Consider the following 17,739-nt stretch of genomic DNA (forward strand, 5'->3'; position numbering starts at 1 on the left):
GCGTTCGGTATGAATGGGGAAGCTAGGGAGTGATTTCCTGCGGACGTATTTTGAGCGGTTCGACTAAATTTTTGTGTGAGTGAGTGAGGACACGGCCCTATCTCACCTGAACAGGAGCAAAGGTCCCTAGGCACAGTATCACCCTGTACTACACTGCAGGGTTGTTGTGCTGTCTCTCGCTTTTCCTCTCCCGCATGCTTCCTCTACAGTGTGGTGCTCCGTCAGCCACAGCGTCGGCCTGCAGCGTAGTCCACCATTGCATGCTGAATATTCAATCCACCTGAAAAGTATTCAAAGCGGGTGCAGCTCCGGCATTGCTTGGAAGAGCGGGGAATGGAATGGAAGCGTCGTCATGGACGGGCTTTTCTTAGGTCCCCTTAGCTCTTCAGTTGTGGCCACAGATCTCCTTAAAGGAACTGGGGAGCAGGGTTTGTGAGGAGGCGAAAATACCCCCCCCCCCAAACCACAGAAATGATAAAGGACCGACAGTCTCTCCTAATCCTCTCCTGAACATACGTTGTTGAGTCCAGGAGCACCTTTAAGACCAACCAAGTTTTATTCAATATATATTAGCTTTCCTGTGCATGCACACTTCCTCAAATACAATGTATGGCATTGTGTCTGAGGCAGTGTGCATGCACACAAAAGCTCACCCCTTGAATCAAACTTGGTGAGTTGTAAAGGTGCCCTGGACTCAAACTTAGCTGTGCTTCAGACCAACCCGGCTACCAGTTTGAATCTAATCCTCCTAACCTGTTAACACTATGACTGTGATCGCTCTTTTGGCTCTATGTACCAGCGGAGCATAGGGGTGGCTAAACTGTAGCTCTCCAGCTGCTCACGGACTACAATTCCCATGAGTCCCTGCCAGCACTGTGCCCATGATAGTTGCAATTCATGGCCACCTGGAGAGCTACAGGTTGGCCACCCCTGCACTACCCTGGAACACCGAGGAGGAGGCTGTCACCCGAGAGGAAATAACGCGGCTCTCCAAGATGTGGTTCCCATTCGGCACCGTTTCCTCCTGACTGTGTACTTGGTCAGTAACCCCCTTTGCAAAAACTGCAGTTTCGGCATGCTGTGTACCCCAACTCTCCAGCGGCAATGGGAGCCTTTCCTGTTCACTGTGAACATTGCATTTGTAAATGAGCTCAAAAGGTATCTGTAGACATGCAGACGTATTCTGATTGTCAGAGCATTAAGAATTAGCTTTAAAAGATTGAACAGTATCCCAACCTGTTTCACAACTGTTATGAAGTGTGTGAAAGACTTTAATGCCTTGGATTGGCACTCCGATGTACAGTAGATCAAAGAGGCTGCAGAAGAAAGTTTTCAGTGTGTGGCTCTACGTGGGAAGGATGGAGCACCACAAGGTGGCCCCAAATTCTTACACATTCAGCTGCTTCACTCTGATCCACCTCCAAACACGGTTGTAATAGGACTTAGGACAAAAATAGACAATTGCTAAATTGTGTGGCATCTAATGGCCTCAGTCCAAGGCAATGTCCATTTCAGGATTCAGTTTTAAGAACACTGGGGGGACTCAGCAGGAGCTGCATCTGTTATGCTTCTTTGTTTTGGCATACTCAAACTGACTGTTCCTGCATCTTAATCATAGAAGTGTAGCTGTACCATTGAGCAGGGGTAGTCAACCTGTGATCCTCCAGATGTCAATGGACTACAATTCCCATGAGCCCCTGCCAGCAAATGCTGGCAGGGGCTCATGGGAATTGTAGTCCATGGACATCTGGAGGACCACAGGTTGACTACCCCTGCCATTGAGCATAGCATTCCCCAGCCCTAGTTGGTCCTGCCTAATCACCCCACCTGCCTGTCCATCATCACTCAGAAGATCCCTCAAGTCCTTCATCACCTCTCCTTCCTATCGCTCTATGGTGCCTTGCTTATTTCTTATTTGTCGGTTGACTGGGATGCTGAGTAAGCTGCTGCAAGAAGGACAGGAGTCTCCTTGCCTTTTTAAAGCTTATTTTATTAAAATATACAGTGAGTGAAGTACTATCAAGTAGTTACAGAGATCAGGACCCGGCAACTGTCTCCCCAGGTTGTGCTGTGAAAGGAGGTTCGGGGAGGTGCTGGAGTCAAAAGGCTAGTGAGGCATGCGGCCATTCCTTATACTGCACATACGTCAGGAAGCATCAGGTGCAAACTCACAATATCCTGAGAGGGGCTGGGGGCAGTGGGCTGGAGGGGACAAAGAAACCACACTTCAGAGCCTGGTGGACAACGGGAGACACTGCCTGTCCTGGGGCCACTGGAGCAGAGAGGGAGACAGAGATGGGGAGAGACTGTCAGCCGCTGTTTTGGATCACAAGTGAGCAAGAAATTTGAAACCCGGGCTGTGTTGTAACAGACGCAATGTTTAAACAGAGGCTGGATAGCCGTTTGATGGAGAGGCTGATTCTGTGAAGGCTCAAGGGGGTGGCAGGTTACAGTGGATGAGCGATAGGGTTGTGAGTGTCCTGCATAGTGCAGGGGGTTGGACTAGATGACCCAGGAGGTCCCTTCCAACTCTATGATTCCACAAGTGCTTTACAGGGCAACTAAAAGAAGAGTTATGCCTTCCGAGCCCATTGACTTTAATGGTCTTAGAAGGCTGTGACTCTACTTTAGGTTGGCGCTGTTAAAGTGGCGAGTGCAGTCAAATTTGGGCTGGATGGCACATGACAGTCACTTTCATAGGCATGCTTAGAACATTTCTCTCTGGATTGCTGGGTTCAGCATTAATGTATCTAGTTTCTAGAGCAGCACTGATATATTGACAATCCATCGTTCTTCCATGGGAGGAAGGGGGGGGGCATTTCCAGACTGCTTTCTAACCTGCATATTCACCTTTTGCCATAATTTTGGTTTTTGGACAATTCCCAACATGCCGCTGACACATGCACATGGATTAAGTCAGGGGGCACAAAGTAATCTTTATGTGATCTCATGGGGATTCCTTTTGTACTGTGATTCAATCCATGCACATCTGTGCAGGAAGGAAATCAGAAGCAACTGGAAAACAGCAGCAAACGAAACATGCACCAATAAACTGGCAGAGAAGAATGGGAAGCAAGGTGCAGCTGAAAGCAGGGGCTGCAAGGAGAACTGATGGGAGAGAATCTGGTTGCCCCTACTCTTCAGCCTTCTTATTTGAGCCCAAAGTTCCTTGGAACTCATTCGGCTGATAAGATTCATCTTGGTGAACAAGGTTTCCTGGAAAAGTTGCTTGCTTACCATGACTTGGATTTTTTCCCTGGTTTGTGCACTGCAGAGTGTGTGGGGATGAAACAAAGGGGCATTCAGGGCAACGCAGATCTCTCATCCGTGCATGATGGAGTCTGTGCCTGAGAACACACACAGGATCTTTGTAAATGCTCACGGGCTATTGGGCAGGCAAGTCAAATGTGGAAAAGGTCCCCTGAGAGTATAAATGCCCCTTGGGGGCATCTAGGCTGGACAGTGCCCTATACTTTGTGAATGTCCTTATGCTTCTGGTAAGAATGACAGAAGCATACAAAATCTGTGACTGACTTGTAGCTCAGCAAGCCTGCAGTTTCAGCACACCCCATTGAAAGGACCGTGTACATCTGGCAACACTGCATTGTGGGTGCTCATGTTCCATGGGGACTTTGCTGCCGCAGACGGGATCAGTCATATTGGCTGTGCCTACAAGTTCAGTATCACTGTTGGGGTGGCCGGACCTTGTGACACACGAACAATTTTGGACAAGCCATTTTATCCTCCTCCTGTTTCTCACATTTGAGATGAAGATTAGAGGCAGGGATCAGAAGAAGTGAGATGTGCAACCTCCCTAGAAGTTCTTCTCTGCAAGCCCCAGTGAAAGGAATGGGGGCTGTGAGAGAGCCTGACTCCATCCTGTAATGTCAGTAAAGAAGAGTCATCTGTGGTAGTCAAACTGCGGCCCTCCAGATGTCCATGGACTAGAATTCCCAGGAGCCCCTGCCAGCGAATGCTGGCAGGGGCTTCTGGGAATTCTACTCCTTGGACATCTGGAGGGCCGCAGTTTGACTACCCCTGGGCTGGAGTTTAACCAATGGGCAGCTCGGCTCACTCTCAGAAAGAAGAGGCAGAAGAGCTGGTATTTTATATCCTCACTACAAAAGGGGTCTCAATGGGTCTTCCACCTTTCCCTTCCTTTCCCCACAACAGTCACCCTGTGAGGTAGCTGGAGCTGAGAGAGCCCTGACAGTACTGCTCTGTGAGAACAGCATTATCAGGACTGCGACTGGCATAAGGTCACCCAGCGGGTTGCATGTGGAAGAGCGGGGAATCAAACCTGGTGTTCTAGAATTGAAGCCACCACTCTTTGCCATTACACCACACTGGCTCCCTTCCTCACTCAGCTGCCAGGGATCTGTTACCGCATGCTGACTGATGCTGCTTGACTTTGTGACTTTTTCTGCTGTGCCAGAGAGTCCCCTGAAAGACAGCTTTCTCCCGTTAGGTCTCTCTCCCCCTTTCTCTCTCCTGCTCCAGCAAGTCTTGTAAGCAAATGGCATCTTCCCCCCATTTTTCTCTTTTGTTTGTTTTTTTCCCTTTAAATATAAAAAAAGTTTCTGTCTTCTGAGAAATAGGCGTGTGTTCTTTATGCGAAAGATGGATAGATCCATCCTGGTGCAGGCCAGGAGAAGTCATGTGGGCCAGGAGAGACAAGGTGGGTGGGTCTTGCAGACTCCTAAATGACGTTCTCAAACAGCTGCATGGAGCTCATGATGTTCTCATCCTGAAGCAGAGAGAGGGAGAGAGAAGAGGGATCAGTGCCAGATTTCTGCGGTTCAGACGGAAAGGAATAGCTGCAGTAGCTTCCTGCTCATCGTCCCCCTGAGCCTGCAGCTACAACAGGATAATTCTCAAATGGTGTCCCATGAGAAAGAAATTAACTGAAATCATGTAACATTTCTGCAAGCTCAAAATATTTAATTGCACAGGGGGCTGCCTACTCTGTCTCTGTGTATCAGTTCATGGTTCGACCATGAACTACCAAAATGCAGCTCGTGCCCATTCTTGCAGATCTTGTTGCTCAAATAGTGCTCTTGTAATGGGGGAATAGCTGGTACCTGGCAATGAAAGCACATACCCAAGAACCAATTCATACCATACAAAAGTTCCAGTGGTTGTAATGAGGATTTTGTCTCAGGCCTGATTTTGATGACAGCTGTAGCACTTGGGAAAAATTAGATTCAGCCTCTCCTCCCATCCCCAATTTTGCATCCTGAAATATCCCTGAAAAGCCATGATTTGCTCCAGTGGTTAACTTGCATGGCTACACTAAAGTTTCCCACTAGGGCAGGGCTAGTCAACCTGTGGTCCTCCAGATGTCCATGGACTACAATTCCCATGAGCCCCTGCCAGCATTTGCTGGCAGGGACTCATGGGAATTGTAGTCCATGGACATTTGGAGGACCACAGGTTGACTAGTTCTGTGCTAGAGCAAATAGTTGTTCACTATGGCTGTTTCAAGGTGTGAAAGATGACATAGTGGGAAAAGTTGTTGCCTATTCTTCCTTTGTGCTGAGGTCACGATCAGAATCAGGGCCAGAGGCATCAGGGAAAACACAAAATTCCCACTACAGGGGTGCTTCAAAGTCCAAGTGGCAGCTGCAAAGATCTTGTGTTGTTTGAGCTGACCCTAATTCTCTTACAAGAAGTAAGAGTTCCCCTCCTTGGGATACATTTGTGTCCGGGGAACTTCAAGGATGCAACAGGGACTTCCCCAGGAATTGCCCGGTGCCACTGTGGAAAAAGAGCCTCTTGTGGAAAAGAGCCTCTTGTGGCGCAGAGTGGTAAGGCAGCTGTCTGAAAGCTTTGCCCATGAGGCTGGGAGTTCAATCCCAGCAGCTGGCTCAAGGTTGACTCAGCCTTCCATCCTTCCGAGGTCGGTAAAATGAGTACCCAGTTTGCTGGGGGGTAAATGGTAATGACTGGGGAAGGCACTGGCAAACCACTCTGTATTGAGTCTGCCATGAAAACGCTGGAGGGCGTCACCCCAAGGGTCAGACATGACTCGGTGCTTGCACAGGGGATACCTTTACCTTTACTGTGGATTAGCCATCTCCCCCAAATGTCCCCTCCCCTTCCCTCTTGCCCTTGCACCTGTGTGATGCTGCATTCACTTTGATGGGTCCTGCATGAGAACATTTCAGAATGCTTTTTAAAACTGCAGTGTTTTAAGGGACGCTGCAGACCTTGCGTAAATGCCTTCTGTGAAAGGCAGGTTTGGCAGTGGCTGAGCACAGCTCACCTTTTGACAGGTTTCTAGGAATTCCTCAATCGTGACCACTCCGTCTTGATTTTTGTCCATTTTCTGAAATGCAAAAAGTGTTTTGTAAATGACAGGATGCTTTCTTTGCTAACTGCTTCCCCATAGACACTCCCCTCTCTTACCTGGAAGAATTTTTCCACGTGTTGAATGGGAGCATCTTCCCTCAGGATTGGGTAGGTATAGCGGCCCATCATGTCATAGATGGACTTCATTATTGCCAACATTTCCTGCCAGGGAAAGAGGACCAAGCTGTCAGTATGGACCACAGGCCAGACAAGCAAACACAGAGCAACTGATGCTGACAGTGAAAGAGGGGGGCTATATCAGGCAAAATATGACCATAGATATAATTACACTTAATTCCTTGGCACAGAATTTGTGTTTTGTACAATAAACCAATGAAAATTGTATTTATTTACATTCCAAGTTCATGTGCCATTATCACTTTGTTTTTCTTATGAATTGCCAAACCAACCTGTCACAGATTGCTGTGCCTTTGTTTCGAGAGGGCCAGTGGTCTTTGTTAGCATTTGACAGGGGGATATTTGGAGTGTAAGTTTTAAACCGCCTTGAAAGCAAGAAAACTGTTCCACCCTGAACCCCACTGAACACTGCTCATGCTGAACTAAATAAAACATGCCACAGCACTCTTCTTTAACACCTCCCCCACCCCCAGCTAAGTACCTCCTTGGTGATGTAGCCATCTTTGTTGATGTCATACAGGTTGAACGCCCAGTTGAGCTTCTCGTGCACGGTCCCACGCAACAGGATGGAGAGCCCAATGACAAAATCCTGTAACAGAGGATGGAGCAAAGACAAATGAATCGCTCATGAGGACATGGAGGAAAAACCGCCTCATCCTCAAACAGCGGCTTTCCATTTAGTTTTTCCGCAAGAGCCTTGGAGTCCCTACCCTGGACCCTTGGAAGGACAAAGCAGAATGACACCGGTTGTGATGCTTCCGGGGTAATTTTTTCCTACAGATGTGGTTTCTAGTTCTAAATTTAGAAACAGGATTTACTGTTTCTATTTTCTAAAATCTATTTTGGTACCAGTCACCCAATCCCAGCCCCAGCAGCCACGACAACAGACCACAAATGCTGTCTGTGATGCTTCAGTAGACAATGGCTCTTATTTATTCATTTATCTTATACGTTCAGGGTGACTTTTAGTATATCAAAGGACAGCCATTCAGGACATGGGGATGGGGGGAAGGGGAGCATGCTGCCTCTTGTTTATGTTCCCGTCCCCCCCCCCGGTCAAGCAAAACTAGCTCTGTATTGCTACTGGAAATGCACTGTCTCAAAAGGGAATTTGCTTAGTTAAGTATAGCTGCATCTTTCTTTGAACAAAATTAAGTGTCAACTTTAAAATAATCAAAGATAAAATGATATCACAATATGATTAAACTCTCAACACAGCGCTTTTCAAAGTTAACAGCTCGGGGGCCCATTTAAAGAAAGTCAGCATAATTCATCCTTCTTATACATGCATCCACAACATGGCACATACATGTGGTGTTGGCACACTGTATGTACAAGCTAGGAACCTGAAAGGTTGAGCAGCAACGGAATATATTAAATATTAAAATGCAAATATTTATTTCAATACATGTGCACATATAAAATTTTAAAACATCAACACAAATCATGCACTGTTGCACAAACCCAAAACATTTTGACACATGGCTCAATGACAAAAAACAGAAAACCAAATACATTTCAATACCACTTGGGGTCTTCTTCAGTGGTCTAATATTTAAATTCACTCATGGGATGTAATAATGGGGACTATTAAGTGGGTAACAATATGAATGAAGGAGCTCCCACACTTATAAAATGTATCCAAATATATCTCTTGGAGCACCCCAATTAAAATATTTATTCTTCAAAGTGCCACCCTTATTGAAGCCCTCTCTCAGCCTGAGGGTATTCTCATGTGTCTCGTAGGATGTAGAATGTATGCACCCAACTACTATTTTATCAAATGTGCCTCTACAGGTGAGCTCCAGTGGTCCCTCTACAGGTGAACTCCAGTGGTCCATTTGCCCCAAGGCCCAGCATGCTGATCCAAGGGTACTTCCTTTCTTTGGAGGAAGTCATGACAATTCCACTGGTTTAAATTTTTAACTACAATCCCACTGGCACTCTGTAGGCAAGGACTACTGAATACTACTATTATTGCTGTTTCCAATGTATTTGGAAACCAGGAAGGCCTGCTTTCCCTCCTTCTTCCCCTTCTTCTAGTCAAATCCTGGCTAACAATACTGGCTAACCAACACAAGGAAATTCATCCTAGCAACATAAGAACAAAGGTGATTCCCCCCCCCCTCAGGTACTGAAGACAGTTTGAAAGAGGGATGGTTGCTAATTTGATGTTTTTTTGCCTCTGATGAACAGGTTTGATAGGTTTTTGTTTTGTTTGCAAAACCTGCTTGATCAAGGTTTATATACATTTCCCAAAATAAAGAAAACATGACATGAGAATAAAACAATGCTTCCCTTGAACCTCTTTCACCTATTGTCTGTCTCTAGATTCCTCCCTCCACATTGTTAAGAAGAATCAGCACTGGGCACAGAACCACGACCCCAGGAGTGGCGAGGAGATTTACCTCAAAGCGGATGGCTCCATTCCGGTCCACATCAAAGGCATTGAACAGGAAATGAGCATACATGGTGGCATCTGGAAAAGGAATGGTAGAAGCAGATGGAGTGCAAATGGTCAGAGAGTGCTGCTCACTGGGGGTCCCTTATTCCCATTTTGCCCCAGTCGCATGGGAGCTGCTGCCCTATAAGTTGTCTTCCCATATGAATCCACATGTCTGCAGGATAGAATCACGTGGATAGAATTACATTACATTATGTGCCCCGCCTATGGTAATGGATCAGTGCTGGAAGCCAATGTGAAATTTGAAACCTGCCTTTCTCCAAGGAACTCAGGTGAGTTTAAATGGGAAATGGGAAACACCCCATGTGATCTTCATGACAACTGTGTGGAGTACAGTAGATTGGGAGAGATCGGGAGAGAGAGACTGACTTATGGCCCGAGCCATGAGCGATGGGATTTAAACTCAAGTTGGTACCCACATATCAACCAAGAGAAGGAATTTTGTGCTCTCAGCTTGACAGCCAATGTATGGCAACCCAATGGGGTTTTCAAGGCAAGAAATCAACAGAGGTGGTTTGCCATTGCCTGCCTCTGCATAGCAACCCTGGATTTCTTTGGGGGTCCCTCATCCAAGTGCTAACCAAGGTCAATCCTGTTTAAGATCTGATGAGATCAGGGAGGCCGGAGCCATCCAGCAAAGAAGAATGTACACTGTCTCTTTGATTCAAATTAAATTGGTTGTTGGTGCTTCCCTTGCACTTGAGAATTCTGTACTTGTAGATTTTTGAGGTCAGGTTCTCCAACAGAATCCTCAGCAGATCTACCAAGCAATAGTTCAAAAGCTATCATAGACTACAAATACAAGTTTTAAATGGAGACATGCTGAATTGTGCAAATGAGCAGTACCTTTCAAACTAGTCCCAAATAACTAATTGTAGATACATGCAGAATGACACAGATGACTTCCATGGACATAGGTTCAAGAAGTAGGCAAGCACACAGAAGCATATACCTTGAATAAAACTTGGTTGGCCTTAAAAATGCTACTGGACTCAAATTTTGTTCAGACACAGGTGATATTATGTTAAAATGTATAGCCCACCCCCCCCCCCATTCAAATCTGGAAACCACAGGCATGGTCCCCCATCAGACTACCAGAAATGAATTTGTATGCCTAAGTCTTTTAGAAATGGGGCAGAGGTCTTAGCAAATGGCGGAGGAGCTGCTTGTCCTGTTGAAGATACAAGGATCAGTCCCTGCTATCTCCAGTCCAAAGGGCTTCTGGGAGCAAGGCCGAGGCTGATGCTGGCTTTCAAAGCCAACAGCAGCGGGCTGCAAGAACTCACTGTGAAGCAGCTCCAGATAATGGGTTACTGCTCGGGTATTTTACTGGTGGAAGGAAATGCTCTGCACCTGTTTATTCTTCTCATTGTAAATCTGGGTCCCAAGGCTTCAAGCAAGGTCAGCTGTGTGATGGGCGGGGCTGAGTGTTTGGGTGGCAGATGGGAAAGCAATTTGGAGGGGGACAAAGTTCAGACAGCCAAGTTGTTTGTGTCACCTGCTGGACACAGGGCTTGTGTACTCACTGCTTAAGGGTGCAAGGGAAATACAAAATTCATGGCACCATCTTGGAAGCTCAACCCCACAACTGTCAAGTTGCAAGTTGCAAGAAAATGAACCAGGGCCATGCAAGAGTCAACCTCCCCATGATTGTCAGTGGGACATGCACAAGAAACCTTCCATGCAAGTTGTGTCCCGGGTTGTGTGCATCTCTGTGTTAGGGCACCCCTTGGATTTACCATCTCAAGCACCATAATGCTTCAGGCGGCCCTAGCATGTGCGTCTGTGTGCAACACCTGAGCCAGCCCAGGGAGCGGGAGAACTGCACGACTCACCTCCTTGGGGAAAGAACTGAGAATAGATGAGTTTGAAGGTATCCTCGTCCACCAAGCCACTCGGGCATTCCTGTCATGGCAAATCGCAAGACAGAGACACTGGTCACTTGGCATTCAACATTCAGAAGAACAGTTAAAAAGAATAATTAAAAAAGACCCCAGCCCTGACATTTCCCATCCCCTTTCTCTGCTCCTCCAAAACTTGGCCCAAACCATCCTTTCAGCACCACATGCTCCGCCAAACCATTTCTGGCTACCACAGGACTGTCCTCCTGCTGGACACTGGGCTCGTGCACTCTCCATCAACTGGCCTCCGGTAGTCCTAGGGAAGGCAGGCATGAAGCTTTTTCCTAGTCCTCTTCAAAATGGTTTTATAAGAGAGGTGCAACAGATCACACCCAGAGAGCCACCTCCCTGCCCCCCTCCTGGGTCTACCAACTCAGCTTTTCCTTCCTGCTGCCATTGCCACACTCTTTGTTCATGGCCCTTCTCCTGTGCCTTTAACAGCAGCCTGTCACGCTGAAATTGTTCCTGGCAAGAAGATATACTTATTTATTTATAAAGTGATGGGAAGAGCTTCAATCGGCTAAATTTCTGTGTTAACAGGAGCAGGGCCAGTAAACCCACTTCCAGCTCATGCACATGAGGCAGCCTAATACTTAATCAGTCCATCAAAGTCAGCACTGTCAACTCAGACTGGCAGCAGCTCTCCAGGGTCTCTGGCTGAGGTCTTTCACATCTACCATCAAATCCTTCAAGTGGAGATGCCGGGGATTGAACCTGGGACCTTCTGCACAACAAGCGGATGCTGTGCCCCTGAGCCATAGGCCCTGCTGGTTCTGTTGTGGGGGCAGGGTGGCTGCTGTCAAGATGTGTCAGCTCTTTGCTCTCGAGGGAACTAGCAGCTCTTCCTAGACCACCCAAGAACAGCTTCAGTGCAATCCAGAGCAGAGATACAATGGGCTTCTTGGAAAGTTGTGACTCTGATCAGAGGACCGATTGCTCTCTCCTCCCAAATGCACTTCCTCACTAATATGGAAATCCCTTTGCAGGACTGTTTTTATCTACAACACTGCTTCAGCCTCCTAGTCTGGACCACAGGAACCCCCCCCCCCACAGGGGATCTTGGCACCTGTTCTCATCTTATGAAGCACCCCCATTTTGCAAAAGAAACTCCACAAGCCCTTTTAGAAGCGCAATGTATAAGGCCTTCATATTTGTGGCTTTTGGACAGCAAGGATGAAGCTTGTTGGGGAAGGGATATTTCCTAGTATTTTAAATTCAGGTGAATTCAGTGGTGGAGACATGCCACATCTTAGCACCGCCCGCGGAGCGCCTGCCGATTGGTCCCTCCGACTGTCTGTCTGGAGGAAGGGTCCAATCCGGACCCTTCCTCATCCCGGACACATCCTGCCCCTAAAGCCCTTACTGTTTTATTTAGTCCGCGGCATAGTTATTCTTATAACAGGGGGTTATTCTTTGTGGGGGTTGTGTCAAAATCAAAACAGATGTGTGACTGTGACTGGAATTTCTCATAAGGATAGATTCAAATGAGTAGCCATGTTGTTCTGAAGTAGCACAATAAAATCAGAGTCCAGTAGCACCTTTAAGACCAACAAAGATTTATTCAAGGCGTGAGTTTTCGAGTGCAAGCACCCTTCGTCAGACTATGATCTTCTTATATTCCCTGTCATGTAAGAAGATCATAGTCTGACGAAGGGTGCTTGCACTCGAAAGCTCACACCTTGAATAAATCTTTGTTGGTCTTAAAGGTGCTACTGGACTCTGATTTTATTGTGGAATTTATCAGAATTTGTTCTCAGACTAATAGTTTCTATATAGATTCATGCTCTGTTCAACTATTTCAGATGAAGGCCATGGATGAGGCAGAGGGAAGGACTTAGCCCTTCCTATTTGCAAAGTTTCACCAGGCATAATCACCCTTTCCACCCTGAATTCCCCAACCCAGAGTTGCCAACCCTAGCTTAATCAGGGCCCTATTAGCCACTGCTGGTTTGGTATAGTGTTAGGAGTGCAGACTTCTAATCTGGCATGCTGGGTATGATTCCACACTCCCCTACATGCGGCTAGCTGGGTGACCTTGGGCTCGCTACAGCGCTGATAAAGCTGTTCTGACTGAGCAGTGATATCAGGGCTCTCTCAGCCTCACCCACCTCACAGGGTGTCTGTTGTGGGGAGAGGAAAGGGAAGGCGACTGTAAGCCTCTTTGAGACTCCTTCAGGTAGAGAAAAATGGCTTATAAGAACCATCTCTTCTTCTTCTATTTGGGAAAGTCCCTTCTTAATGCTATGTCTCCTGATATTAAGTCAGGCCGGAGTGGCAGGACTGTCTTTCCTGGCTAAGGAAAGCCAGTCTTTCCTAAGACTGTACTAAAGCTCCTGCTCATAAAAAGTGGCTTTGCTGAATCCCAGCTTAATGCATTCAGAGCTGGGGTGCCAAATATCCTCCATTCAGCAGTATTAAAGAAGTTGCAATGTGGAACAGTCGCTCTAAAAGCAAAGATGATTGATTCATCAATCAGTCCTGGGATGGTCCCTGATGGTCAGAGCAGAGTTGAAGTTGGAGCAAGAAATGGAATAAAATGAGCTGGGGAAACAATACACTTCATGCCATTATCCCAGTGGTCTGTAAGCGCCAAGAACAGATTGCACGATAGAAATAATTAAAGCAATGTGAGCCTGAATGTTGGATGGCTGCCTAAAATTTTCCTAAAGCTCAGCCATCAGCTTTCCTGGTAGGGTTGCCAGCTCCTGGTTGGGAAATTCCTAGAGTTTTAAGTGTGGAGCCTCATCAGGGCAGGTCTTGGGCAGGGCCTCAAGGGGGTATGATGCCAAAAAGTCCTCCCTCCAAGGGCACCATTTTCTCCCAGGGAACTTCGTAGTTTGGAACTCAGTTGTAATTCCAGTTCTCCAGCCTTCACCTGGTGGTTGAGAAACTGACCAACTGGCTACAGAGAATTCTGAAGAAGAAAGTCAGTACATAACGCCAAAATGGGGACCTGTTAAAAGACACATTTTCAGAGCCCTTTTACATGTAGCAATGATCCCGGTTTGCAAATGTCTTTGAACAATGTATCTATGCCACCAGTACTTGGTCCCCTGCAAAAAGGATTTTTGGCAAATCATTCTTTACATTCCACTATTATACATTGTGATTTCATTGTGGTTAGGGGACATGGGAAACGTAACTGATACGTCATACATTATATTATGTACATTTCTTCCCTTTACCTGAGCTTGTCCTCTTTGCTTTGCCAGCTGCACTAAGTGTCAGTGGGCCAATAAAGAAGAACAGCCTTCTTTCTTTATTTTATTTATTATTGAATTTCTATACTGCCCTTCCCAAGGGCTTAGGGCAATTTACGTCATACAAAGTGCATTCAAAGAAAACATAATCACATACTTCAATTAAATTTAAAGTTAAAATTATTAAGATTATTTAAAATTGGGTTTCCCCTGAAAGTGACAGCAGCCCTCTCTAGGAATTGCTGAAAACTCTCTATAGAGTTCCTGGTGATTCCTAGAGAGGCATGAGATCACTTCTGGTTTTGCTTTTTCCTGTTGACAAATTATGCATTAAGCCAGTTCTGTGGCTCCTGAGATCTAGAGCCTTTGTCTTTCCAAAACATTTCAGGAAGATGCCAGGCAGCTGGCCTAAATGATAAGCATTCAGACTGGAGAGCAGAATTCCTTGAGGAACAGACTGGGGAGACCTTTTCCAAGTCATTCTAGGGTGCAGTGTTTGGTAACATCTGGACAAAGGGAAGATGGGATAAGAAATGAAATGTGGGACACCTCACCAATACAAATGGAGATCAGGAAATTAAACAAAGCAGAGTGGAGGAGTAAGAATGGAATTATGCTGAAAACGTAGGGTTATGAAAATTGGGGGGTTGATTCCTGAAAACCAGAGCAGTATCTATAATTTGTACCTGCTCCCCTCTGTCCAAATGTTATAATTGTGAGCCAACTGAAAGTACAAAAAAACCTGTACATTTCCTGCCTCCTCATGAGGAAACCTAAACCTGTGAAAAGGTGCCATGAGCTTCCCTATCTTGAAGGGAAATTTGCAGTGAAAGGGAGGAATCACAAGTCATCCCACTCACGTTCTTGAAGCCTCTATAGAGGGACTGCAGTTCTTTCTTGGTGAATTTGGTCTGTGCCTGGAGCTGGTCTAGCCCTTCGGGCTGGTGCCGGATGGTCGAAAGTTCAAACTCACTGTCACTGCTGTCTGTGGAAAGAAAAGAAAAAAATCAGTGACAATTCAGGGTGACTTATAAGGGGATGAACAAGACTGCCTGTTTGTAAAACTGAGATACTTGTCCAGTGATTGGTCAAATATCGTAAATTGTCATTTCACTGCGGATTATCTGATGAAATTTAGCTGGTCCAAATATTCCATGAAGGAAGGAATACCATTATGTAGGTCACAGATTTCAGGATCTTCTGAGGGCTAAATGACATATTACATGCAAACACACATAACCGAATTCTGATGGCCCTGTTAATTTTTCTTCAGTGAAAGCTGCCTTAGAAAAGTTTTCAGGTGAATAGCTGTGCTGGTCTGAAGCAGCAGGAAACAGTATGAGTTCAGTGGCACCTGTAAGACCAACAATGTTTTATTCAAAGTATATGCTCTTGTGTGCATGTTTGTACCTGAAGAAGTATGTGTGCACACAAAAGTGGACACCTTGGTCTTAAAGGTGCCACTAGGTTCCAAACTTTGTTTAGAAAAAGGATGAGCTAGAACAGAGATTCTGTGTGCACAGATGCCTTCCATCATCCAGGTCCCTGCTCCAGATTGTAACTCTCAAGTCCCTTTTCCTCTACCCAATTCATAGGTGTGTTTATAGTTCTGTGCTCCAAACCGCTGACTCTCAAAGAGGCGTTCCCAGAAGGGGAAAAAAAGGAAGTTCAGTTATGTATACTTCAATGCAATGTATAGTAAAGGTAAAGGTATCCCCTGTGCAAGCACTGGGTCATGTCTGACCCTTGGGGTGACGCCCTCCAGCGTTTTCATGGCAGACTCAATATGGGATAGTTTGCCAGTGCCTTCCCCAGTCATTACCATTTACCCCCCAGCAAGCTGGGTACTCATTTTACCGTCCTCGGAAGGATGGAAGGCTGAGTCAACCATGAGCCGGCTGCTGGGATCGAACTCCCAACCTCATGGGCAGACAGCTTCAGACAGCATGTCGCTGCCTTACCACTCTGTACCACAAGAGGCTCTTAATGCAATGTATAGTAAAGACCAAAAAGCAAAGTCAGGCATGAGAATCGGAGTGTACAACCCCTCCCTCCATTCTGGTAGGTAGGTGTCCCTGCTACACAACTGTCTCTGAAAAACAAGTATTGCCTTTTCTAGTTGCTATAAAATTACAGAAGTTATAGTATTTAGTTTAGTTGTATTTGAAACAACATTTGTTGCTTTGGGGGCATTCTGGCATTCCAGGAATTATATACCTCCTTGTATAGAATTATAATTTGTGTAGCCATGCTAGTGAAAAGTGAGCATTTATCACAATTATCACCAAACTAATACATCATAGTTTGGCAAGAGTTACTTCTTGCTCTCTTGCTGATTTCAGCAGGGCTTGTCCAAGAGACCTATCTGTATCAGATCAGGTGACCTCCTGCTCTCCTGCCCCTAATGACAAGCCCAGTCTTTAGGCCAGCACCTCACCTGGCTTCAGGATAAGGCCTCCCCGCCCCAATGCCTTCACACTCTGTTCCTGTGCCAGGGCCAAGGGTTAATTTGTGAGATGCTCCTGAGCAGGTACAGAGTGCCTTTTCTCCATGGTTGAATCATTGTGCAGAGGCTCCATACATCAGGGCACAGGGAAGGATGTGAAACTCACCCCTCCTTTGATACAAACATGCCTCACTTTCTTCTCACTGGTATTCCCCAAGGCTTGCTTCTCCATAAGCAAACAAGAACAGAGATGCTCCAGGGAAGCCTTTTTTAGGGATACGACTTATGCTAAAGAAAGGAACGTCTCACTCCTAAACACCAGATGCCAGAGCATTGGCTGACACTGGCAGAGCACCAGAGAAGCTAGTCAGTGTCCTATGCTCTCTCGGGAGATAAAAGAAATGCTCCCAAAGAGCCAAGGAACTGAGGGCATCCCAGCAGCAATGGAGGCCATAGCAACACTACCAGCACCTACCAAGCACAGGCCAAAATGCCAGCCATAGGTGGAAGCAGCCCATCAGTGCATAATAACGCCAGCATCTCTCTCTGATGCCACCCTGACCCCACCACAGGTAACACAGGGCCCTCGACAGTAGAAAGGACATCTTCAGCAAGGCAAGAAGGTTTGGGCGATTGACTAAGCCCTGCTCCCCAGTATATCATCAACGCCACTCATTCCTGGCACTTATGTTGTGGTGCCACACTGGTGCCAGGGAGTATATACTAGCACTACATTGGCAGGGCACCATGATGGCAGTCCTCTAAATATGCCAGTGTACCTCTGAACCATGCTGGCCTAGCTCCAACTTAGACTGGTGTGAGGCTTAGACGCTCTCCTAAGCAGCTTCCATTTTGGCCCCAGGACAGCGTTGGAGCCATTCTGACGCATGGAGACAGACACTGTTTAAAATGCCCTTGTACAAAAGGGGACGCTTTAGCAGAACAGCCCCCTCCAACTCACATTCCCTAACTCCCTGGTCCCCAGTAAGATAAGGACAATTAACCACGTCGTCCTTGCTAAAATTAAGCACTGAGGCGAGATCGTTTTCATTATTTTAACAAAAGAGAGAAATGCTTGATGAACTTCTTAAAGTCACTGGAGCACTGGGGTGGCTTCTGCTGGAAAGGACGTTCCAGAGTCCACACAGGCAGACTGCGAAGTCCCTTCTGGAAGAGCTGAATAAACAAGGCGGAACTCTTTTAAGCAAGCATTAACTCTGCAGGAGCAGATGGGCTACA

At 46.4% G+C, this 17,739-nt stretch overlaps 1 protein-coding gene across 5 annotated transcripts in view; it reads right to left on the reverse strand.

Moving 5' to 3' along the window:
* Nucleotides 1-3,992: 3,992 nt before the first annotated feature.
* Nucleotides 3,993-17,739, reverse strand: part of KCNIP3 (potassium voltage-gated channel interacting protein 3) — a 90,667-nt gene continuing 76,920 nt past the window's right edge. For 2 of the 5 annotated variants that reach the window (XM_077305008.1, XM_077305006.1), the window contains exons 2-8: nucleotides 14,915-15,039; nucleotides 10,789-10,858; nucleotides 8,898-8,968; nucleotides 6,971-7,078; nucleotides 6,409-6,513; nucleotides 6,266-6,328; nucleotides 3,993-4,747 (exon numbers count right to left, since the gene is read on the reverse strand). In XM_077305008.1, the coding sequence (XP_077161123.1) occupies nucleotides 4,700-4,747; nucleotides 6,266-6,328; nucleotides 6,409-6,513; nucleotides 6,971-7,078; nucleotides 8,898-8,968; nucleotides 10,789-10,858; nucleotides 14,915-15,039 (590 nt within the window). In that variant the 3' untranslated portion in view covers nucleotides 3,993-4,699. The remainder of the gene's footprint in view (nucleotides 4,748-6,265; nucleotides 6,329-6,408; nucleotides 6,514-6,970; nucleotides 7,079-8,897; nucleotides 8,969-10,788; nucleotides 10,859-14,914; nucleotides 15,040-17,739) is intronic. The other 3 variants (XM_077305011.1, XM_077305009.1, XM_077305010.1) reach the window with 3 other exon arrangements.

Source organism: Paroedura picta, chromosome 12, assembly GCF_049243985.1.
Source record: "Paroedura picta isolate Pp20150507F chromosome 12, Ppicta_v3.0, whole genome shotgun sequence".
Classification (NCBI taxonomy): Eukaryota; Metazoa; Chordata; class Lepidosauria; order Squamata; family Gekkonidae; genus Paroedura; species Paroedura picta.